This window comes from Gamsiella multidivaricata, assembly GCF_025024155.1.
Source record: "Gamsiella multidivaricata strain RSA 2152 chromosome Unknown BC939scaffold_3, whole genome shotgun sequence".
Taxonomy (NCBI): Eukaryota; Fungi; Mortierellomycota; class Mortierellomycetes; order Mortierellales; family Mortierellaceae; genus Gamsiella; species Gamsiella multidivaricata.
Window position 1 is genome coordinate 492,910 of NW_026251711.1, and position 23,328 is coordinate 516,237.

At 48.2% G+C, this 23,328-nt stretch overlaps 7 protein-coding genes across 7 annotated transcripts; 4 read left to right on the top strand and 3 right to left on the bottom strand.

The window, feature by feature from the left end:
* Positions 1 to 668: 668 nt before the first annotated feature.
* Positions 669 to 3,246, bottom strand: BC939DRAFT_391706 (kinase-like domain-containing protein; the record flags this gene model as incomplete). The annotated part of the gene is made up of 6 exons (XM_051551977.1): positions 669 to 951; positions 1,036 to 1,200; positions 1,306 to 1,415; positions 1,526 to 1,578; positions 2,074 to 2,254; positions 2,929 to 3,246. Coding segments are annotated over 6 exons (1,110 nt in total), but the record flags the coding sequence as incomplete, so codon positions are not given.
* A 619-nt stretch (positions 3,247 to 3,865) lies between these two features.
* BC939DRAFT_436355 (uncharacterized protein) lies at positions 3,866 to 6,681 on the bottom strand. The gene is made up of 5 exons (XM_051553583.1): positions 6,385 to 6,681; positions 5,951 to 5,978; positions 5,474 to 5,546; positions 4,797 to 4,964; positions 3,866 to 4,702 (listed from the first exon to the last, which is right to left on the bottom strand). Exons 1-5 carry the CDS (start codon positions 6,476 to 6,478, stop codon positions 3,992 to 3,994), a joined length of 1,074 nt encoding a protein of 357 aa, XP_051417221.1. The 5' UTR covers positions 6,479 to 6,681; the 3' UTR covers positions 3,866 to 3,991.
* A 4,183-nt stretch (positions 6,682 to 10,864) lies between these two features.
* On the top strand, positions 10,865 to 12,505 carry BC939DRAFT_405869 (serine protease). Its single transcript, XM_051552841.1, has 2 exons — positions 10,865 to 11,696; positions 11,798 to 12,505. Exons 1-2 carry the CDS (start codon positions 10,967 to 10,969, stop codon positions 12,247 to 12,249), a joined length of 1,182 nt encoding a protein of 393 aa, XP_051417222.1. The 5' UTR covers positions 10,865 to 10,966; the 3' UTR covers positions 12,250 to 12,505.
* A 1,084-nt stretch (positions 12,506 to 13,589) lies between these two features.
* Positions 13,590 to 14,589, top strand: BC939DRAFT_489069 (uncharacterized protein). Its single transcript, XM_051559405.1, has 2 exons — positions 13,590 to 13,672; positions 14,053 to 14,589. Exons 1-2 carry the CDS (start codon positions 13,646 to 13,648, stop codon positions 14,398 to 14,400), a joined length of 375 nt encoding a protein of 124 aa, XP_051417223.1. The 5' UTR covers positions 13,590 to 13,645; the 3' UTR covers positions 14,401 to 14,589.
* A 2,032-nt stretch (positions 14,590 to 16,621) lies between these two features.
* Positions 16,622 to 17,821, top strand: BC939DRAFT_391648 (peptidase S8/S53 domain-containing protein; the record flags this gene model as incomplete). Its single annotated transcript, XM_051551971.1, has 1 exon — positions 16,622 to 17,821. One exon carries the CDS (start codon positions 16,622 to 16,624, stop codon positions 17,819 to 17,821), a length of 1,200 nt encoding a protein of 399 aa, XP_051417224.1.
* A 664-nt stretch (positions 17,822 to 18,485) lies between these two features.
* BC939DRAFT_498714 (uncharacterized protein) lies at positions 18,486 to 19,311 on the bottom strand (the record flags this gene model as incomplete). The annotated part of the gene is made up of 2 exons (XM_051559850.1): positions 18,486 to 19,023; positions 19,139 to 19,311. The coding sequence occupies 2 exons, from the start codon at positions 19,309 to 19,311 to the stop codon at positions 18,486 to 18,488; spliced, it is 711 nt and encodes a 236-aa protein (XP_051417225.1).
* Positions 19,312 to 21,747: 2,436 nt separating this feature from the next.
* On the top strand, positions 21,748 to 22,829 carry BC939DRAFT_498715 (uncharacterized protein; the record flags this gene model as incomplete). Its single annotated transcript, XM_051559851.1, has 3 exons — positions 21,748 to 21,884; positions 22,366 to 22,495; positions 22,617 to 22,829. The coding sequence occupies 3 exons, from the start codon at positions 21,748 to 21,750 to the stop codon at positions 22,827 to 22,829; spliced, it is 480 nt and encodes a 159-aa protein (XP_051417226.1).
* Positions 22,830 to 23,328: the final 499 nt, after the last annotated feature.

The following is a 23,328-nucleotide window of genomic DNA, read 5'->3' on the forward strand; positions in this document are numbered from 1 at the left end:
ATATCTCCTTTTCTAGATCCGTTATTCCTTGTAGTGCCATCCAAGCTCTCGGCTGGCTCGTGTCCCGTGTTTCCATTGTTCTTGGATTTCTTACCTAGCAGCTTCCTACTGGAAGACTGCTTAGGACTTGGTGTGAACAGAGCCACAAACGCATTCCTACTACTGCTCTTGCTCTTCGTATGCCCGTTCGAAGTCAGAGATGGCTTGGCAGGCGAGCTGACTACTGCAGAAGAGGATGTTGATTTGGACATTGCTCCATTGGACACGGACTCTGTATGGGGATGTTCAGAGCGAGCGAGCGTTGTTGATGTAGCTGCCTTTCCATTGGGTGTGGTCAGCTCTGGCAGGCTCTGCGACGTAGTTGCAACTACTGGTGCTGCTCCTGTCGATGTAGCGATATTGTGCGTGGGAGCAGTTGTAGATATCGGCGTGGCACCTGGAGGCTTTATGGGTTTGAGGACATCAGCGCCTCCATGCAATCCCTCGTCCGAATCACTCATGCTGTTTCTACCACTGTTATCAACACTGCTTCCGCTGTCGCCTAGCTCCCTGAATGGATCGACTACCATTAAGGTTTCTCCAGCACGGTTCACACCCCAGAGACATGCATCATGATCGCTTCGGAGAGGCTCAGCGTTATGAGCTGGCGTTGGTGGCAGGTATGGCATAAGTTTAGGCGCAGGCTGCTTCCAGAGTTCGTTCCACTCCACACCGTCGAAAAAGGAGTGCTGCTTCAGTTTGTCGATCGAATTGTTGGAACCCAGGCGTTCATTAGGATCAAGGACCAGCAAACGCGAAACGAGATCCATGGCAGTCTTTGGAAAACCTGCTGGGAACGAGTACTCGAGTTTGACAATTTTTTGAAACGTTTGATATTCGTTAGATCCCTTAAAAGGAGGTCTTCCTGCGAGGAGCTGGTATATAATGCAGCCCAATGCCCATAAATCGGAACTAGAAGCAAATAGTGTAAGAGAGATTCAGTAAGATTATGTCCTAGAGCAGGCCATCGGCTTATGGCATGAATATCCCTGGTACCTTTTGCATGCTGCTTTCTCCGTCAACAGTTCTGGCGACACGTATTCGGCTGTTCCTACGAATGAATTGGCCCTGTCCGATTCTGTCCCATCCTCTGATGGCTCCAGCATCTTTGCTGTTCCGAAATCTGTCAACTTGATGTACATGCGGTGGTCCAGAAGGATACTATTGCCATTGAAGCGCGATATAATGAGCAATTCAATCCCTGTCTTTACATTTGACACGGTCAGTATTGGGGTCCAGTCCTGATTAAAATGCATTCTGGCTTACTTTTCTGGCTTCAGATCCCGGTGAATGACACCCTGACCGTGGACATACTCTATGGCAGTTAGAATCTGCGCCACGTAGAAACGCGTGCAGTTTTCGTCAAAGGAGCCGAGCTATTTGTGAAACCGAAAAAGCGAGCCATAGTGATGCGAATGTTAGTGTACTGAGCAGACCAGCGTGCACGCATACTGAATTCATGAGCATTTCGAAGGAGCATCTGTACCTTCTTGATGAATGTCAATAGTTCTCCATTCTGGCACAACTCTAGGACGTAGTCTAACCAGGATTGATAGAATAATGATGTTTAACAAACTGTAGTATAGAGCAGCATGGGCAAGGATACATAAAAACGGAAAGAATGCATAGAGCGGAAGCGTTCCTGGACTGTGTAGGTTAGATAGCGCGATTTCGTAAAATACGAACAGGGAAACTGTGCATGCCCCTCAGTATCCGTTGAGAAAATACAATGTTGCCTGCTCTTAGTGCAGCCCATTTCCACGATTTCCATTTGTCAAATTCTCCTATCTCTCTCCCCTCGTGTTCTATCGATTGCAGCGCGCGATCTTGCGCTTTCAATGGATCCCATGCTGGCCTAATATTTTCTTGAAGACATGCCGAAAAAATGTATAAAATGGGATGCTCAGGGCTCATCATCCTCCTCCTCTTGCTCCTCCTCCTACTCCTGCATGCTCTATATTGCTTCTCTCTTCTCCATGGATTGAATGAGACGGGTTGATTTTGAGCAAGAATGCCTTATTTCGGGTTGCTTACATAGACTAGAGCTGTCCTGGAAGGTCGAATACAGCTTGACGACTCCTGGATGATCAAGCTTGTAAAGCGTGTTCTTTTCAATGTTGACATATTTGACCTTCTTTTCGCGTATGATGTGTCGCTTGTCGAGGACTTTGATCGCGTAGTCGCGTTTGTTCGACAAATCCACTGCCGCCACGACCTAATTGTTGCGTTTAATTGGAAGAAAATGTCAAACTTTTAGAGTAGAAAAAGGGGATGTTCAACGATCTGTCGCTTCCAGGGCACAGACCCCAACGAATCCGGTCGGTCAATTAATTAATAACATTGCTTGTTCCCTGAAAACACCATTCGTTTGGTTGTTTGCTCTGCCATCCCTACTGCCCTTTCAGAGCCCCCCCTCCGCCAATATCAAAATGTCGCAAGTTTCTCAAGACATGCAACGATCAGTGCATTTGAGTGAGGTGAATGACCAAAGAGAGCCGTTGGGCGTAAACCGGGTACAAAAGCTTTGAGAAAAGAGAAGGCAAAAAAAAAAAAAAAAAAAAAAAAAAAAAAAGCCGTTTGGCGAACAGAGAGGAAATCATGCTCGTGTCGGAGTCGTCCTGATGCATGCATCATGTCGCCGCTGATAAGAATAGTAGTCTGGCGTTTTACGTTTGAATCAATGAAGAGTAGTGCCGAATAGTGCCGAATAGTGTGATTGATTGAAGAGATAAAATATGTTGGCAGGAACAATCAAGAGCGTGCTCCAACTCCTCCCAGCATTTCGCGCGAGAGGCGTCAGAGGATCAACTGCACGCACGAAGAGTTGGACGAGGTGTACAATTCGTGGACCGGGACAAGGAGTAGAAAATGAACATGAGCGATTCTTACAGTCGAGTACGATCCTTCGCCAAGGGTCCTTCCTAGTTTGTAATCTGCCAGAGTACGCTTGCGGACGGGTATGGCTGCCGTAGTTGGTGTGGATACATTGTTAGAGTGAGTAGTATTAATTGGGAGAACGGTTGCAGTCGAACTCGAGGCGTCAGCTGGAGTTGGTGCAGGTGCAGAAGCAGGTGCAGAGGAGGAGGCGACAATAGAGGGCCTTGGGACAGGGGTTGAGGGTGTTGTCGAAGAAGTTGCCGATGCAGCTGCCGAGAAGGTTTCAGAGACGATGTCTCGAGGATCTACAGCGGGCGTTGATGCAGACATTGTTATGAGTGCGGGTGATGTAAGTGGATCAATCAGGTTTGTGTCGAGGAGGCTTGCCAAGGAAAAGATGGTGGCAGTCCAGTACAACAGGTAGGAGAAGAGAAGTCAAAGAGAGAGAAAGAGAATGAGAGGGAGAAGGAAGAAAGCAGAATGCGCGGAGGAGTATTAAAACAAATGTGAATACCGGGCGTGGATATGAAGATGAGTATGGGTACACGGGGAGATGGAAGGATGGAGAGAAGGATTGAAAGATGAAGGAGACAAAAGGAAAGGTAAAAAATGCTTCAGTAGGTGGTGCCCCTGGAATTGTCCAAAAAGAAAAGTATATATATATCTATCATCCGATCTCAGTATCCCAGTATCCCTGTAGGCCCTCCCTCTACACCAATGGCCAGATGCTGCCCAAAGAACGACTCGCACATTTCTCCAAGGGCGGCTTCCGTGCCCCAACTCCTTCTCTCTCTTGCAGCCATCGACAGAATAAAGAAAACGCGCCCATCACGTGTACGTTGCTATCTTTAGCTTCTTGTTCTTTGAGCATCTTACCCAAAAAAAAAAAACCGAATGCTTGGGGAGCATAGATGCTTCTTAGCATTATAATTGCGCACTCTGCTATGTAGGTTTGTTTGTATTTATATGTCTGCAGAAAGCGGAGTATTAGGGAAGTTGTATGAATATGTGGTCCCACATCATCACCATATGATGCTGCACCTGAAATGAAGCTATGTCGATGGATGGTCACGCTCTACATCGCCACAACAGGAAGGGTTACTTTCTGCTGGCCAACTTCCCATGCCTTCCAGATGCTCTGCTTCTGGAATCGATTGTGGAGCTGTGTCAGGAACGCCCGTCCTGCTGCGTCAATGTCCGCGTTGTTGAACGGCAGCAGCCTGCTCTTGTCGAATGATTCGGAGCTGGGCAGCCGTGACGATAGATTGACATCTCCTTGGGCTGGAGAAGATGAGGGGTCCGCTGTCTCGAATCGGTACTCGTCCCTTTCGATCTCGGGTGAAAGCGGTGAAGGCGGCGTTGGAGATGATCTGTCCATGCACCGTTCCGCCAGCTCTGAAGGATATGAGAAGCTGAGTAGACAATGCTCTGGCAGGCCCTCTATTCTCTCGTTCGGCTGCAGTTTTACTCGAGTAACGACCAACGACTGGTTTGCGAGCGCGTTTCGTCCGTCATCCTGATCCTCATCCTCCTCATCTTCGTCACAAAGAGCCTCCGAGCTCGAGCTTCCACCGCTGCTGTACCGACGGCCGTGGCCCGGCAACACGTAGTTGACAGGATAACTCAGCAGCCAGCCTGTCAGTGTCACAAGCGAGAGTCGGTCTGGTACAGCAAGAGGGCGATATATCTGCTCTGCTTGATCCCAAGACTTTATCCGGTATTGAACTTCAGGCAGAAGCACTCCCCGAATGTAGTCCTCCAAGGCCTTGTATCTATTTGCGGGCATCTGTAAGCGGTAAGAAAGCAACAATGGGAGTAAGCGTTCAGGCGTCATGCATGTTGTACATGGCATGCCTCTCGATGACTTGAGGTGTACTTACAATTTCAGGCTGGGATAGATGATAGTCGACATTGACAAAGACTCGCTGGAAGCCCTTGGTCGATCCAGAGAGGTAGTCGTAGACATCCTGCAGAAGCAATTGGCGATGAATAATAAAGACATGGTCCTCGCCAATGGCCATCAGGTCCAGATGATTGAATCTTGCAGACTATATCGGCATCAAGTGTGCACGGACAAAGGGCAAGAGATAAAGATGAGCGTTAGAGTAGATTATAATTATTACTGGTTCGGACCAGAGCATTCGGGCTCGCCGGTTGGATGAACTCATTGACGCGGTAAAGGAAGATTTGTAAAGGAAAATAGAACTGTAATTCATGAGCAAAATTCTCTCGGGCATTCTGCGCAGGAGGATGCAGCACGGATTAGAAATCATTAAGCGAAAAGGACCACTAAGATTAGCATGGAATTGGTGGAAGAATACCGTGTCTGTCTATCTTTTCTTTCGAAACTCGCTGTTGGGATGATGGTGCAATAATGTGTGCGGACCATTGCGTTGACGGATATGGTTTTGTTTGGCTTATCGATAAACGGGCTGATAGCGTCCATTCACACTCAAAACTGAGCGTGCTGCTCTGTGTGGTTGCGCTTGTGTTTATGCCTGTATTTAGGCGTAATTGAAATTAAAGATAGAGAACGAAAACAAAGGAGCCAACCTACATGGTGAAAGATGGATTGGATCCTATCGACATCGTTCTCGTTCAGGAATAATTGGTCCACTAAAGATGCAGATCTAAGGCAGGGAGAGAGCAGAGACATTGAGAGTTGTTCAGGAATGTTAGTCCCTCTGTCTTCTTCAACTACTAGAGCACCTACGCCCTTCTGCTATTGGCGCCGTTGACATCGTTAGAATTGTTGGTGTTGGTATCGCTGTTGGTGTCAGTGGTCATAAAGACCAAAAATGGTGAAGGCATGGATCTCGTCCAATTATTCAACCATGTGGGGTTTCTGTCCTTTATCTATTTTCTCCACGTCGGGGACTCTGATCATTTGTGAGGGGTACAAAAACATGTCTGGTCTGCTCTCTGCCGCAATCTCATTTCTAAAAAGCAGCTTAACATTGCCACATGGAGATACCCACACCCTTTGCAAGACATGTACTTCAAATGCCTCAGACATGCTGTTGCTGGTTCCTACCTGAGACCCGCAGCGATGCATAGAATATCTAGCATCAAGTAATAGGTAAGAAGCGGATAAAAGTTAGTCAACTAGACTAATCTACTAATGTGCAATGTAGCATAGCACCACTCGAAAAAAAGGAATAAATTAATGAGATGCAAAGTTAAGTTTGACCGACTGGATTTCTCAGTCAAAGGCTGGATGTAGTACGACTGAACTCGAAGAAGTCGATTCAGTCGGCTAAAAGGGATTCCCATTAATGAATGAAAGGCGAGTGGGGGGTTGAGGTACGGACAGCAAATCTGCTGAATGTTAACTCACTGGCCAAGTGTTGAGGCAGGGTAACGGTATATTTTCAGCTCTTTTTTTTTGGACCACAATATGTCTCGATAGTCCATATGTTATGATTGATTGTGAAGGTGTGCACTGGGCAATAGTGAGTTGTAGGCTACCGTTTGTGAGTGAGACTTGGGCAGCATGATTGATGCGCTTCTGAAGGACGAGTCGAACGACTCCAAGGGCGTCTTCAAAGTAAGATCTGTCCATATTGCTGAGTCAGGGCGACCTGAGTGAATTAATGTGATACGGAGGAAACTAGAGAATAGACAGTAGCGATAGCGGGCAGCGTCTGTGTAGCGTAGGTATTATGTCGTGGTAGGATGAAGTTAGGGAGATACAACGGGCACAATCGAGGGCGAGGATGATTGATGGTTATGATGTGGGATATTAAAGGCGTCGGGCGAGGGACGAATTGAGGAAGAAGGGACAAGCAATCAAAAAGGCTGCTCAAGGCATTAGCACCAGTGGCTTATGTGGATATCTTATTCATTTACGGGGATCAGATACAAGAATATGCAGAATAATTGAACAAGGCGTATTACAGTTAGAGAATTAGGGTTTGAGCTGGTATCCAAGGTCTGTGAGCAAATCCATCCATCTTTGTCGTGTCTTTTCAGAAAAGAACCAAGAAAACAGTAGTTGGGCTTTTTTCACCCCGCGACATGATGAGCCGGCCTCAGTTCTTAAAGTTTCTGTTTATTGAGATTTCTGCTTATCGGTGCTTATTGGCTGCAAGAAATAAGTGGCCGATAAACAGATTTATGAAATCTCGCGATCAGTTTATGGTCCATGTCATGGCACAAGCATGCGAGCCATGGTCATAACGTCCTGTCCATGGAAACAAAAAATAATGAATGCGGTGCCCATAGGGTCAGTAAAAATAACAGCCACTTCGTGTGTCTTATTCCTTGTATCCTTCCACTTTATACGGTGCAACCCAACAGCCCGTCGACCCGGCACTCGTCGCGAGAGACGGTCAAGACGCGCTATGAGGCTTGACAGGGGGCATGTGCCGACATGATAGGGGGAAGGCTGCAGAAAAATTCGTTACTGATTGGTTGTCCGCGACGATAAACTGCTTTATGAGCTGAGGGCGACTAATTGCTGTCATTCCGTTTCAGGCGCAGGCTGAAAGGGCTGTTGTAGGTGATCATTTCGTCCTCAAGAAATTTCCTCCGTCAAGACGACGAAAGCTAAAGGTAGGGTACTTGAAGGCGTCAATCTCTTCAGCCCTTGTTGGGGAAGAGAGCAAATAGCATACTTATCGAATAGGGACAAAAAAAATGGTAGAGCCGACACCAATATGGAGCAGTGGAAAGATGAACAGCGTAGCAGCGATTACTGAAGGGCAGTCACACTATGGCAAGGCACTGTGAATAAAGAAGCTGTCCTTATGCGTCACGGTACGCGTGTTGCTTGCAACACGCTATGCGTCTTTTCTTTTCTTTTTTTTTTTTTGCGGAACAATCTCTACTAAGGGTTTTTTTATCTTGGTCATCATTGATGCTCTCTATAGCTCAATGACCCCCTATTTTTGTCTTGCGCCTACATAATCATTATGGAGAGCCATGGGCTGTAGATCTTGCTCGGCCAAAGCGCACTATCCAATCCGTTCCATAACGATATAAAGATAGGCGGCTGTAGATGGAGTCAGCCAATTGACTGGCATCAACAAGAACACAGCCTAGTACGAAAGACATGACAGTTGCCTAGAATGCAGTGGGATTGCTATGTTTATAGACGTTTAGGCTCAAGGACGACAGCCGACTAACATAGAGAGCCATAATGCTACAACCCATACCCTAGAGTCAAAAAATACTGCGTGGCACGTAAGTCGTATGTGTGGCCTCGCTCAAGGCTACGATGATAGCGCAGACATTTCATGTTTTGGCAACCTAGAGAACCTGTTTCGCAGAAGACGCGTTTTCCTAAAGAAAAATAGTAGTATGACGACACTGTGCCAGGAATAGCTCAACCCAAGCTTTGCGGTTTTCCCTTGAGCATTGAAATACTATTGGCTCGTTGCCTCTTCATGTCATCGTAAGACGGTCTGAAGGGTCATAAAAGTTATGCCAAAAAAAAAATAGACAGCCGATAATCTGTAAACGTTATCCATCCTCGGTTAGTGGCGGCGTAAACATAAAATGGACGAGAGCAGTGAACCTGCGATATGATGTTCACAAACAAGAAAACTCTGGCCAAGGCACGGTGTCCCGAACAGATTATGTGGATCCCGAAAGAAAATGAAGCAGAATGGTACCCAAATACAGCAAGCATCCCAGAGACCGAAAGGAGGACAATTTTTCGGCAATCTTGTAGCACGCCAGATGGTGTCAAAGGCATGTCGCCGTTTTTCAGGCGACAATGAAGATCCATATGCATCGTAAGCCGGTGAGCCGCATAAAAAAATTGGGGGCTTTAGACGCTACCATGAAGAGCGTGTGATCAGGAGCCGAGGTCCAGCACGCCGCAGAATATCCGGGATTGTTGCTGGCGTGCTCTCGTTCTACTCTTCTAGAAATCGCAGGGCCCTTAGGATATGTTTAAAATTAAAAAAGACTTGCGGGGGCGATGGATGGATGACCAATGATAGTTCGAGTCGATGCAGTAAACATCCCAGGCAGATCGGAGCCGTGGCGTGGAGAGTCTAGTCCCTGGATCTCGTTAAGAAGTTCGCATCAAGACGATTACAGGCTAGCTGGCTGCGTTCGAGGAGTGACATGGAAGAGCTGCATGATGAGCCCTGTACGGATGCTTTGACTATGCTTACAAAAATATTGGGCCAATAAAAGATTATCTTGATTGCGAGATGGGCTTGGATGGATCAATTAGGATGTTGGGCGCCCGAGAATGAAATAAGGATAATTGGTTGAGGGAAAATGCATGGGCACGCGCAGTTGTGTTATACCAGGGACAAGGGACAGGGCGAGGTGTGTAAACAGGAGACCACGCTGCAAGGGTGAGCGTAGTACAAGTTCGTGAGTAACGTGTTTGCTATAAACAAGATGCAAATGCATTTTCTGAGCTCTATAGCAAGCAGGTTACTAAACAACACAAGTCCTTCCAGGGCTGCGGGATGCTGTCGTTAGTGGTGTTGAGGCAATGGCCAACCTTGTAAGGAACACGCACTATTGTGGTGAGCTATTTACAGCTAAGATGGCCAATGGGGGTGCTCCCTTGACCCGATTCCCATCAGATGTCGACATTTTTTTTGGTTGTCCATGGACCGTGTCAGTCGTGTAACCCGTCTCTCGAGGGTCGGTTGTCAGCACCTGAACCGAGCCTTTGCATTATGATATTTTTTATTTCTCTGGTCTGCCTTCACTTTATCACACACCCATATTTGCAATAGACAAATAGCCCTTTTACTGTCGATGAGTGGCGTGCCTGGTTACTCACAACCCCCTTCTATAACCAGAGGGATCCTCTGCGACATCCTAAGTTTAATTCAGACCCATGCATCCTCCGTTTGTTTTTGTCTCTTGGTTTGTAGATGATTGAGGACCGGGCCCTGATTGTGCACCCCACCATATTCAAAAACAAGTAAATCTCACCCAATTGGCCCACTGCTAGCCCGGACGCGCTTTTCCCTAGACTAACTCCAGGGAAAAAGCGCTGCTGTGAAAACGATGGCGATATGATATGGAATATCCATCTTCCAGCCCGTGTTGATTCAATCCAACAAAAATTCCGTAAATGATGTTTACCAGGCTAGGCGGCATTCCAGGCCCATATTTCCCTCAGATATGGTTTCGTTCTACATGCGTAACTACACGCAAGCCCACCACTGGCGCCACTTCCTCCCTTCCCCTCTTTTCTTTTCAAGCCTCTGAAAACAGTAGCTATCAGGTTGCTCTTGATTCATCATCGGTCGTTGCTGGCCCCTTGCATATTTTTCAATGTCTATCACTCGCCTAAGGACTAAATGGATCTCCGCGCTTCGCGTGTCCAACTCCAACCTCATTTCGGCCATCCATTCGAGTGCTCTGAATGTATGCAGTCGAATATTACGCTTTTAATGAAATACTCTGCAGATGAGTGCTGTGGATGAAGGGACTGCATATAGACCATAACCCGGTCTCGCACTGACGCGCCAGCCGTGGTTTGTTGATGTGCATGTACTGCTGCACTATTGCGCATGCATTGCAGACGTCCTCTGCGCCTGCAGGCACAAATGAATACTTTACTATGTCGGGTTGAGCCAGATCCGCTTAAATTACAGCGAATGCATTTCCCAGGGTATTATATAAAACATATACGCATCCACAAACATGAGAGCCATCATCAATCGCAACGCTGTATGTTTTATTCGTGTTTTGTTGGTGTGTCCATGCTGCTCAGCAGTCTAGCCTTTTTGCCGCCCTCAGTCCCTAGCTGCTGGTCAATCGCGATCTCTGCGCGGTAGAGGCATGGCATGAACCCTGGGTAACTGAACCCCTACATCGGTCGTTCAGTCTTGGTCATGTACTTCGTCTTGATCGACTCTGTGCATACTCGCCCTCCCCCAAAAACAAGAAGCTCCCCTTCCCCTCCCCCGGCTATAAAAGCAATCGTCTCGACGCGCTTTTCTCACTTTTTTTTTATCCCTTATCCACATCCTCAGCGATCTACTCCCTCTCCAGCCTTCCCTTGCAACAAGCACATCAACCACCTTCACTCATCCCTTTTTTTTTTTAAAAAAAAAATCAAGTAAACATGAAGTACTCTGGTCTCCTCATCGTCGCCTGCGTAGCCCTCTTTGCCTCCTCGGATGCCGCTCCTTTGCTCAAGAGCAACTCTGGCAAGCCCATCCCTGACTCTTACATTGTTGTCCTCAAGGAGGGACACAAGGTCAGCGACTTCGTCCCCAAGTTTGAGGCCATCGCCAAGCGCCAGAACGGTCGCGGTCGCAAGTCCACCATCGGCCGCAAGTACAACTCCATCCAGGGTTTCTCCGCCACTGTCAACTCCGCTGCCTTGAAGGAGCTCCTTGCTGCCGATGAGGTCAGCTATGTCGAGCAGGACCAGATCGTGACCATCAACGCCCTCACCCAGAACAACCCTCCCTCTTGGGGCCTTCCTCGCGTCTCGATGCGCCAAAACAACCGTGGTGCTCCCTACTACTACCAGGACCAGGCTGGTGCCGGTGTCACGGCTTATGTGATCGACACTGGTATCAACACCGCCCACACTGAATTTGGCGGTCGCGCCACCATGGGCGCTAACTTCGTCTCGGGCTCTGCCAACACTGACGAGAACGGCCACGGTACCCACGTCTCTGGTACCATCGGTGGTGCCACATATGGTGTTGCCAAGAAGGTCAAGCTGGTTGGTGTCAAGGTCCTCAACGCCCAGGGCTCTGGCTCTTACTCTGGTATTGTTGCTGGTATGGACTGGGTTGCCCAGCGCGCCGCTGGCTCCAAGGCTGTTGTCAACATGTCGCTCGGTAAGTTTCTCTCTTTCTTTCTTTCAGTACTCTTTGATTGGTACGGATAGTGGCCCCTATGGATGTTAACCTCTACACATCTTTCCGATGGTCTCTACTAGGTGGTGGCAAGTCCCAGGCTCTTGATGATGCTGTGACCCGTCTCTACAACGCTGGTGTCCCCGTTATCATCGCTGCCGGCAACGATGCCAATGCTGACGCTTGCAACGGATCTCCCTCGGGTGCCCAGGGAAGCTTCACCATTGCCGCTTCTGACATCAACGACCGCATCGCGACCTTCTCGTCCTGGGGCCAGTGCGTTGACCTCTTCGGCCCTGGTGTCGACATCACCTCTGCTTGGATCGGCTCTTCCTATGCCACCAACACTATCTCCGGTACCTCGATGGCCACTCCCCACGTTGTCGGTGTCGCCGCTCTTTACTTGAGCTCTGACTCGTCCTTGACCTCGGCTCAGTCTGTCTACAACAAGCTCCTCCAAACCTCGACCTCCAACGTCATCCAGGGTTCCCTGCGCGGTTCGCCCAACCGCCTGGTTTTCAACAGCGCCGTCTAAGAAGATTGATATGGTTTATATCTGCTTGCTGGTCATTTTCAAGCACATTATTACGAAGGATGATATTTTTGATCGTGTAGGTCCTTGGAAGTAGTTTTCTTTTTCTTCTCTTTTTCTTTTAACAATTTGCTGCTGTTGCCTGGCGCACCATCCCAGCCTTTTTATCTAGTTGCTGAGTTCTTATCTGCCTGGGGCAGAAAGGTAGCAACCATCTATCCAATAAGATACTTTAGTAATAAAACCATAGTTGAAGGACCATAAAATATGACTATTTCTACTTTTCCGGTGAATACGTTCGCGACCGGTAATTTCCTTCAGGATCAACGTTAGCTGCCAGCAGTATAAAAATGAGTTACCTTGCGATTCCTGACAAGTAATATCTGAATAGCATTAGAGCTAGTAAACAAACTGATGTTGTTATAGGTGGATTGGGATAGGATAGACAGGTAGCAAATAGCAGATAGTGAGGGTAGGGCACCTATGAAGGGTATAAATCCATCGTGAATAAACGGACTTAACGTTAAATACGAATGGGTCTCGACGCAAAGGGACAGTTAACTGGATGAAGCTACAACTGAATCAGGAACAATCTACTGCCTTAGGTTTCTATCTGACCCGAAAGACCTGTTTTCTTTTTCTTTTTCTTTTTTATTATAGTAATTTAGAACGTAGACGACCTCAACGTAAATCAGCTTCAGCTCATCTTGCCAGTAACAGAGAACAACTAGTATTATCTCTACAGAATTAACCTGAGTTTCTCAGGAACCTCATCACCCTTAGGAGTCTTTCGCTTCATGATAAGCGTTTATACATGGAGACCAACAACACTTATTGACGACTTCATGAACTTCATCGAAGCCAGCCCATGGCTGCGCATCTTTGGAGATGGACCACTTTGCCGACAAGCCCGTAGCAATTTTTACGCTTAGGGTTAAACATCTGGCATCATCATCATGTATCCAGAGAGCTTTTCTTCCAGATTGACAGCTCCACCAAGAATCGCTTTCTCCGAATGCTTTTACAATGCTGCACGCGACTCGGGAGCCTAACCGTGAGCAGTTTACTTCTGCACCAGTGCCAGAATTACAGACGAGGTCGCCCTCAGGGCCCAAATGGAGTTGACCGGCGGCAGTGACAACAACATTGTGGATTTGGATTTACGCCCCCCATTACTTTCTGGCGGCAAGAAAAATCGACCCTCTATTAAACTTTGAGACAATGCCCAAAGCCTCAACGAACAGTGTTTCCGACTTTTTTTTTTTTTTTTTTTTTTTGGGGGGGGGGGGGGGTTAGGCGTCTCGCAGCAGTGATTCAGCAGGACCTGGATCTTCTTTCCCAGGCGGATATCAGTCGATCAGGCCTTGACGATGAGGCGATTGCATTCTTTGGCTCAAAAATGTCACTTCCTGGAGGGGGGTTGAGGGTAAAGCTGCCACCCATATCTCTGCACGGACCACCGATGCGCAATTAGAGCCTCATTGCACGCCGACACTTCGGAATACTTGCTTGGAGGACTGCCGTACGGATACGGATGCTCAGGCTATTCTGTCGATCCTGAGTTCATGTCGGAACCCGAGTTCGTATCGAAACCTGAGTAGCTTCCCATGGAATGACTCCGGACCATATGATCTACTCAAGCAAGGACCCTCTCTCGCAAGTCGCGGATATGGCGGCCAATCCTGGCTGAGTATATCTGGGAATTATGGTACTCACATCCCAGTATGAGGAAACAGAGGACGCAAGGTATTGGCTGAGGAGATTTGCAAGCTGAGTCAACTGGAGTACTTGTTTGTTGCTCGCTAGGAATTGGCCGATCCCACTATCGCTGCCTGTCGCTGCCTGTCGCTGCCTGTCGCCGCCGCGACTACAACCACACCAGCTGCTGTTGCCATATCCCATGCCCTGACAGGCGAGATTTCATCAAACGATGTCGGCGAGAACACCAACTCGATTATGGCCGGTGAGAACTCTCCAGTTGATGAAGTAATGGATGCCAAGGAACAGATTCTGGCAGAAGCATTGAAGCGTCTCCATGTTCTTCAACGTCTATGCATGTTAGATACGACCAATCTCAGCAAATACTTTTACGAGTCCCAACGCGAGGAGCTCCACGCCGTCACCCCTACGTTGCGAGATGTGCGTCTTTACTAGTGCGGGCCAAAGAGTCAGGGAGGCTTTGTTGGGTTGTAACATTTTTTTTTTTTCTGTTTTTTGAATGAGTGGTGTACTCCAGTAGACTATACCATATTCCGTGCAACACAACTTTTTGTGTGTGCTTAGCATGTACATACATGTATTAAACCAACGATATATTGCAATGTATTTATATTGTTATTTCCCGTACCTGCATGAACATGAAACTAGCGGCGATCATTTTGCTTACCTCCTTTGTATTACTGGTTTTCAGTCTCACAAAAGAAATTCCCTTCCATGTCGTACTTTTAAAAGTTTGTTTTAGAAGTATGGGCATGAGATCCATAATAATATGCGTGAAGCCCTCCCCATATTATGGGTGTTCTTTACTGGAACCCTGGGTATGAGATCTAGGAGGGGAAGAGGAGTAAAGGGCTTAACCAGACCCTTGCAGGATCTATTATGGAAACCTTCTTCCACTTCTAAACAATGTAGTTCGTGGGCACAATCTTGCTGTCGCGCTCAGAAAAAAAAAAACGCGTACCTTTACACTACCTCCATGGTACTAATGTTGCTCAAGGTTCTCCGCACGTCCGTAATGAAAGATGTACCGCGATGACACTAGTCATTATTGAAGGCCGGTATCACACTGTTGCCGGATATACAGCTCTCAGGGGTGGAAGTATGGGCGGCAGGATTATTCAAGTACCTCTGTCATTGTACTTCGATCTCTTCCCCATTGCCTTTCCTGCTTGTCGCGATGAGAACTGTCTTTGCGCATGGCCGTGCTTTTGAGATATGGGTTCCTAAACTTTTTTTTCTTTGTCAGGCAATGGACCTGGGATTCCTTTGAGAGGTTCGGTATGCCTCAGAGACCTGGGTGTGGCATACACAGCAGGACAGGCTGCAAGTAAGACAGAGGGTTTTGGCCAAGCCCATGCGGAGTGTCAAGGTACATCCGTGAAATATATTCGCGATATGATATATATTCCATTCCTAGAAGGCGCAATGAGGATGCAAGCGAGTCGAGAACCGTTTTTCCCATCAATTAGAAAGATATGCGCGCATATCATTTTCGTTCACAGCAAAGGGGGGGAAGGAGGAGGGGACATGGGTATGTCCCTGGGGGCCATGGTGGGTACGATTATTTTGTGTAACCCACATTGAAATGAGAACGCGGCGCACGAGGATTTTGATAGGACCAGACTCTTCCCACTGGAGTCCCGGTCTCGAATGTCACCATGCGAGGGTACGACTCAGACGTAAATTGATATGAGCTCTAATTGCAAGCTGCAACTGAGAGGGCATGGCAAGGGCTGCGCCGGGGTATTGGGAGACAAGCGAGCAGCAACCAAGGGACGAAAGGATGGCCAAAGCCTGTTGTGCTTAGTCCATGTTTCGTCTCTTGTTTCCTGTAACATGTACCTCTTCTGTCCCAAATGAGGTGCTCTCACAAATTAAAGGGAAATATATGGCTCGCTGCATTATAAGGTGAATAATAACCCTGGTAATATGTTCTTTCTGTCGACGTTGACCCTCAAGCTTATTAGTCTGCCTGGTGACTATTTCTCAGGGCCTAGGGAGGAAAGACCAGGCGGCCAGAAGGCATATACTTTATCCCTGACTTGGGTTGCTCTGTTCAGACCCAGGTAGACTATATAGTTCATGCGTCCTGCTTAGTTTATTGCTCTCAGTCTGATCTCTCCGCTCGACCCTTGCGCATCATGTTTACCAGGGTCGGTTGTACCACTGTCCACAATAACATTACAGTATATTGCAAAAGCATCCAGGATATGCCCTGGGGGCAGTGCACCTAATGGTGTGTACATACTTCATGCTCTTTACCCTGACCCTCGTCTCATCTTCTCTGACAAAATCGTTGTACTCACATACCGCCCATACCGATTTCCTGCTCTGCAGCCGTTTTACTCTCAGAGTGAGCCTGGACCAACAACGTCTAACGACACGCTTCTATTGCACGCACCGTCCATGGACCTTCTTCGTTGTTTGGCTACAGGAATGCCCAACCCAATCTTGACACAATTACAGCACAGTCTTTCAGTATAAAAGGAGCCGCAACCATCCTCCACTTTTTCTTCCTCAGACCTTCACACTTCCACTTCTTTACTCTTCCCATCAGGCAACTAACCCCACACAGCTTTAACAGCACTTCAAGAATCGGAAACCCCACATCCTCAATAGCCCAAAACCTTACGATCAACTTCCAATTATCACTATCATGAAGTACCTCTCCCTCTTCGTCGTCGCCTGCTTGGCTTTGTCCTCTTCGTCGACTGACGCCGCCGCTCCCTTCATCTCCAACGGCTCTGGCACCACCGCCATCCCCGGCTCGTACATCGTCGTCCTCAAGGACAACCACAACGCCACCTTATTCCAGACCAAGTTCGACAATATGGCTGCCCGTGTCCAGAACGCCCGCGGTGGTCGTCGCCCCAAGATGAGCCGCAAGTTCTCGACCATCCCCGGCTTCACCGTCACTAGCAACCGCAACACCGTGACCGAGCTCCTCAACATGGACGAGGTCGCTTACATCGAGCAGGATGCCCTCTTCACCATCCAGGCTTCTCAGGCCAACCCTCCCTCCTGGGGCCTTCCTCGCGTCTCCACGCGTAACGTCTTGAAGTCCCTGATTAACTATGTCTACCCCAACGCCGCCGGTGCTGGTGTCACTGCCTATGTTGTTGACACCGGTATTAACGTTGCCCACTCCGACTTTGGCGGCCGTGCCAAGATGGGCGCCAATTTCATTCAGGGTTCCCCCAACACGGATGAGAACGGTCACGGTACCCACGTCTCTGGTACCATCGGAGGCACCAGATTCGGTGTTGCTAAGAAGGTCAATCTGGTTGGTGTCAAGGTCCTCAACGCTCAGGGCTCTGGTTCTACCTCTGGCATTGTCGCTGCCATGGACTGGATCATCACCGTCAACAAGGGCAAGAAGGCCGTCGTGAACATGTCTCTCGGCGGTGGTGGCTCCAAGGCCTTGAACGACGCTGCCGGTCGTCTGTACAAGGCCAACATCCCCGTTATCGTCGCTGCTGGCAACGACGGTAACCTTGACGCCTGCAACGGTTCTCCCTCGGGTGCCCCAGCGGCATTCACTGTCGCCGCCTCGGATGTCAGGGACACCATTGCCTCCTTCTCGTCCTGGGGCAAGTGCGTTGAGATCTTTGGACCTGGTGTCCAGATCACCTCCGCCTGGATCGGTTCCAAGACTGCCACGAACACCATCTCCGGAACCTCGATGGCCACCCCTCACGTCGTCGGTGTTGCTGCCCTGTACCTGAGCAACGACGCCAAACTCAAGACCGCTCAGCAGGTCTATAACAAACTGACCTCGACCGCTACCAAGAACGCTATCAAGGGCAACTTGCGCGGCACCCCCAACCTCTTGGTCTTCAACGGTGCCGAAAAGTAAATGTATTTTTTTTTGTACACAAATGTATCATCAATCCCCCCCCCTTCTTCATGACCTCACCAAAAAGAAAAAACCAAAAAGTCAAAAACCAAGCGTACCACTCATGAAGACGAAACGTCTCTCTAGACAAAAACACAATGAAATCAATAAAATGAAAAGAAATTGTCATCAAGAACTGAAAATGAATGGGATATATTTGATCCGTGTGCAGAGAGCTCGAATCCTGGGTATAATGAAAAGTATAATATTGTACCCGGTTAGCTTTGTATGCAAATGTGGTTCAGTCTACGGGTGTACCTTGTCAGCAATTTCAACCGCCTTCATATCGGAACCGCGGCTGCTGCTCTACCGCTCAAACGACCCGGTTTTCTTTATGCTTCGCCCATAGTTTAGGACTAAACGTATCTTCATTTTATTTTTTAAGAGGATTTCGTGTATGAATTCAACATGCATTTGTCTAATGCTTTTATTCTGGTCCACAATCCATGGGAGTCTCCTTGAGATCAACCCAACTCAGCCTCGGCAGTCTCTGTTTCAACCCCCGAAGGTGCGACCCTTGGACATACTCACTCAAATTAATCAACTGCAGTTTGTGAAGACACAAAAGTTCGCTCTGGATCGCATTCAGGGCCTTATCCACGCTGCGCTGCCGTCTATGAACCAGTTACTCTTCCTCAGCTAATCTTCGTTGAGCATCCGCACCGGCAGCTATTATCGCCGGTGTGGCTGGCAATGGTAGTATTTTGCGAGACAGATACAGTTCCTCTAGATGCTCCAGCCGCATGATCTGAGAATAAAGGGTCCCTGGGATGACCTCATCCGTCTTCTCTGCATACTGGATGCACAACACCTTTAGTCCGCGACAAACCCATCCCGGCTCGAGCATCCGTCCTGGCATGGGCCCGATCCATCCCGTGCCATGTGTATCATCTCCAGGGCTCGACATTTCGCCATAGTCGTATAACAGCGAGGGAACAACGCTCTGCAAGTCTTGAACCTCGAGGACAGGATCGACGTACGTGCCCACCATTTCCTCCCTAAATGTGAAATCCAATGACTGGAAACGCTCCAGACCGGGGCATGACCGGAGAATGATCTCCAGCATGAAGTTCTCAATACCAATGCGGTTTGCAAGAGATATTTTTCGAAGAGTCATACGGTGGTACTGGACCAACGCGCTTGCTGCCTCCGAATTGAAATCTCTTCCAGGAGGCAATATAAAACACTCTAGCCCACCAAATCCTTGCTCTCGCTCTCTTTCTTGCCCGAGTTCCTTTCCCACTACGATGATAGCATCGGCACAAGCCTCGAAGATACCTCTCCATTGTCGGTTTAGCCTGCCGTTCATCTCCGTAAAAGTCAAAGACTTCAGGTTCCACTGATATCCTCTGATCACTGCGCACAGACCGATCGGACACCACTGACGAAGACATCTCTGGTAAGGCAAGCCGTTCTATTTTGGAACACGCGCTCAGAAGCGGTAGTAGCATGGTTAGCTAGCCCCAAATGAATCTGCTGTTGGACAAGTCGAGCTCCTTGAACATCATCTCCGAAAATACATCAGGAGGGAAGAAAAAGGCCCTCGTCTGGAATCCATGTGGGCATGAGGGCCTCATAAAGTATGCATCGCAAGACTGACCTCTCCAATCAAGTGCAGTGGCATAGCAGCTGGTAGAGAAGGTAGCGTCGGATGCAGCGTCGAGGATTGTTGATGGTAAGATCCTTAAGCGAACGGCGGCTACCAACGACTTCAGTGCACCGCATAGCAAGGTCTTTTGTGAATTTGAGGAATCGGATTTCCAGGGCTCGCAAGCAAGGACTAGCCTCTACAACGTTCAGCAGAGGGCGGATAAAGAAACATTTGTTGACAAGCTGTGTGGATGAGTTAGCGCCCGGATAACGGTGAGGTTTCTGAAAAAGTACGTGTACCGAATTGAAGGACGGTTGATATTGTCAAGATGGGTTCGTCCAGGTCGTACGCAAGGTTAGTGACTTCTCTGTCCTGATGTTTTTGATCCTCCTACCACGATGCTTGCACAAACTGGAATACAGATGCGTAGTAGGTCGTCCAGGGCATTGGCCGCTTTCCATGACGATCGGCTCAATTTTTTTCGGTGTGACATTGTTGGCGCGTGCAGGGCTGTGCGTATTCTCCTATCAAGGATCAATCGCGCAAAAAGGAGACAGCGATCGCCATGCCAAAACCCACACCGTCCACCACTGCGTCTTCAAATTTCTCCCCATAGCGCCCTAAGATTGACGACTGGATACTGAACCATTTGTGACAAAGTACCACGGCCCTTTATCGTCAAATACCATCAGGTTTATTCGTAGCCATTAATCGAAACCTTCGCGCTGAGAAACTTCGGTCGATCCGGTGGTGCTCGTCCGACTCCAATGACTCTCTAACCCTGCTACAGATGGGCAAAAATAGCCTACATGTAATATAGGAGTGTGTTTGTACCATAAGTCTCTGGCTATTTTGCTCAGCGACTTCCTACTATATAAAGTCAATCCTTTGTCCTTGTTCTCCTTGATCTCTTTCAAAAGAAGGTACAGCAGTCCTCCTTAGGTGTTGCCTGCGGATTCCTCTGTTCCCGCTCTCGAATGCACCCTCTTCTTCTTCTTCTTCTTGATCGCCCTCGTGCTTCTGATGTTACTGGTGTTACTGCCTCTTAACCAAAGCTGCGACACCAAGGCGCTTCTGGAAACAGAGCAGACGAATTCTTATATTTTGTTGATGGGTAGAAACACAGGAGGATTATTGGGGACAATGTAACACATAGGTCTGGCCACCTTTTAATGAGGTCCCCTTCAAACCGAGATGTTTCGTCCCTATCATCTCCACGTTCTCCACCCTTCGACTTCTCACCGTCGGAGTAGTCCTTGTCCGGCTCCTTTTTGACCTGGGGAGCAGCGTCATTGTTGATAAAAAAAAATGCATATCAGTACCAAGCATCAAGTTTGGCGCACGAATCAACTACAGGATGCAGATCAGACTTACGGTATAAAACGCGGACTGGCTCTAGACTGAAGGAAAGTGAATTAAAATCAAGAATGTATGCAGAATGAGGTGCTCTTTGGATCACTTGAATCCCATGTACGCGTCAGGTCTACTTGGACATGAATACTCACATACGATTTCATGAAACCAACTGGACTGAAACTGCTGCCAAAAGACAGTTAACGGAGCCTGTTCGGCACTGCTTTCTTTTTTTCATGTTTTAAACACCTCTCGTAGGAGGAGGGCAGCGAGAGGATGGGCGTCATGAAGTTCAGCATCATCTTCACCAAACTTAGACACAGTGCGATCGATTATAGAAACAGTTTCGCGTTGAACAGGAATAACTACAGAACCTCCCAGTGAAGCGACACACCGCCAGTTCTCATCATCTCACACTAATCGATGTTAAGTATTATCCAACGTGAATCTGGAGCTGCTTCAGTCACTATGGATCTATTTTGCATACCAATGTCTTTAATTTCATGTAGTTTGTAATGGCCGAGACTAAGAAACAAGACATACATACATGAGGCATGTAGGGCGGCAATAGGAAGTGGCTCCTCGAATAAAGAAGGCGCAATAGCATATGAGAAGAATAAGTTCGCTATCCAAGCTGAAATCGACAGACTTCTCATCTCTCCATCTTTCCGCGGGTTGAATAGAGGCAGAACGCTGTAAGTTCCAAAAACAACATTGCGGCCTACTGTTTCGCCTATCTCGCCTCTCTAGCAGAGACTTCGGTGAAAAATGCAACGGCCGCTAAAATTCGGTCCCGTCCCCAGGAACAACCAAGCCACTACGGATGGTCCGGCCGATCGTTTGATCGCCCTTCACCGTTGGGCCTGATCCTAGTCATCCACTCACTCATACCCAGCACTCGTCTTACTCTCCCCTCTTTTCTTCTTCCCTTCTTCCATTCATAATGCAAGCCGCCGCTGCCTCGACTCTCCGTGTCGCCTCGCGCCGTCACTTCTCCAGCTCGGCTGTTGCTCGTGCTGAGCAGGCTGTCGTCCCTCCTGTGGTCACCTACAAGCGTCCCGTCGGCGGATTCCGTGGAGGGTAATGCATCAGGAACACAGAGCATTACAAAGACATATGGATGTCATGGAAGTGAAACGCGCAAGAATGCCAGGATCTACAGGACGACCAACTTTCGCTTGGATCACAGGCGATCAAACACCATTCTCTTTATTCAGGAACATGAACAAGATTCGCCCCCATATTTTTAGGCTACTTGAGCAGGACAGTGACACTTTTGACGACACTGCACAGACTCCATTGCATCAAGTGGAAGCAATAGACTCCAGAAACATAGCTCGACATTCGTCGCGGGTTACTGCTGGCTGCACGGCTATTGTCGCGTGTTATTGACAAAAGCATCATAGCATGTGTGTACCTGGATCAGCGATCGAGGCGACAGGAGAACGCGAGATCGCTACAGTGGAACCAATTGACTGATTTCATATCAAGGATTCGAGTCTTAATGACAGACAATTAATAACGGAACATTATTTATTCCTCGCGTGTTCTATGCATATAGTATTCTCGGATTCTTGCTTGGTGCCACGGTAGCTGGAGGTGCTGGTTACTACTACCTTTTGGAGGAATACCAGACTGCATCTAGCTTGTTGTTGAGCAGTGTCGAGGACTTGCATGCCTCTACTAACAAGGTACAGTCGAGATTCTGCTTTTTTTACGCCGTAGCGAGCGCAGATCTCTTCTCAAATGGACGCAAAAGGCTCGAGTATTGATCTGACGCCGCAATATTCTTGTGCTGTGCTACCTTGTTAGGTCCGCGATTATGCCAAGAAGATCGAGTCGGTCGAGGCTGAGCTCAAGGCTTTGCGCACCAAGGCTGCAACTGTAGAACAGCTGAGCGAGCTTAAGGGCGAGGTCAAGAAGGTATACGACGCCCTGAACATTGAACACCTTGAGCTCAAGTCGCACGTGTGGGGACTCGAGATGGATCTCCAGAAGGTCCAGCAGCAGTCCAAGAGCGTTTAAACCACGGCTGGAGAAAAGCATAGAAGGACGACGAAAGGAATCGCAAATACACCCTCGACTAAGGGCGATATATAAACCCATATGATACACATCTCACTCCCATCATATGACTTTTCAGAACTTGTGCGCAACAAGTAGACATGGACATGGAAGAGCTTCTCGCTTCTTGACAATAGTATTGCCTCCTCTAGCGGTTGACTCCTTTCATCGCGTCAATTGATACGCGTAATCACACGCTGGCGGATCGATCAAACGAGGCGTATACCAAGTTATGCCAGACTGATCAACTCATCGTTCATCGCAATGTGCAATGAGCAGCAAGTTCTTAGTATACTTGTAGTCCCCATGACCGCCGCTGCTTGACCCGCTACTCCAGCACTCCCTACTCTTCCATCCTTCCTTGCTCCGTTCTCTCTCTCTCTTTTTTTTTCATCTTTTCATCTTTTCATCTTTTCTCTTCATCAGAGCTTAAATGAAATGGATCTTTTGCCACCAATTC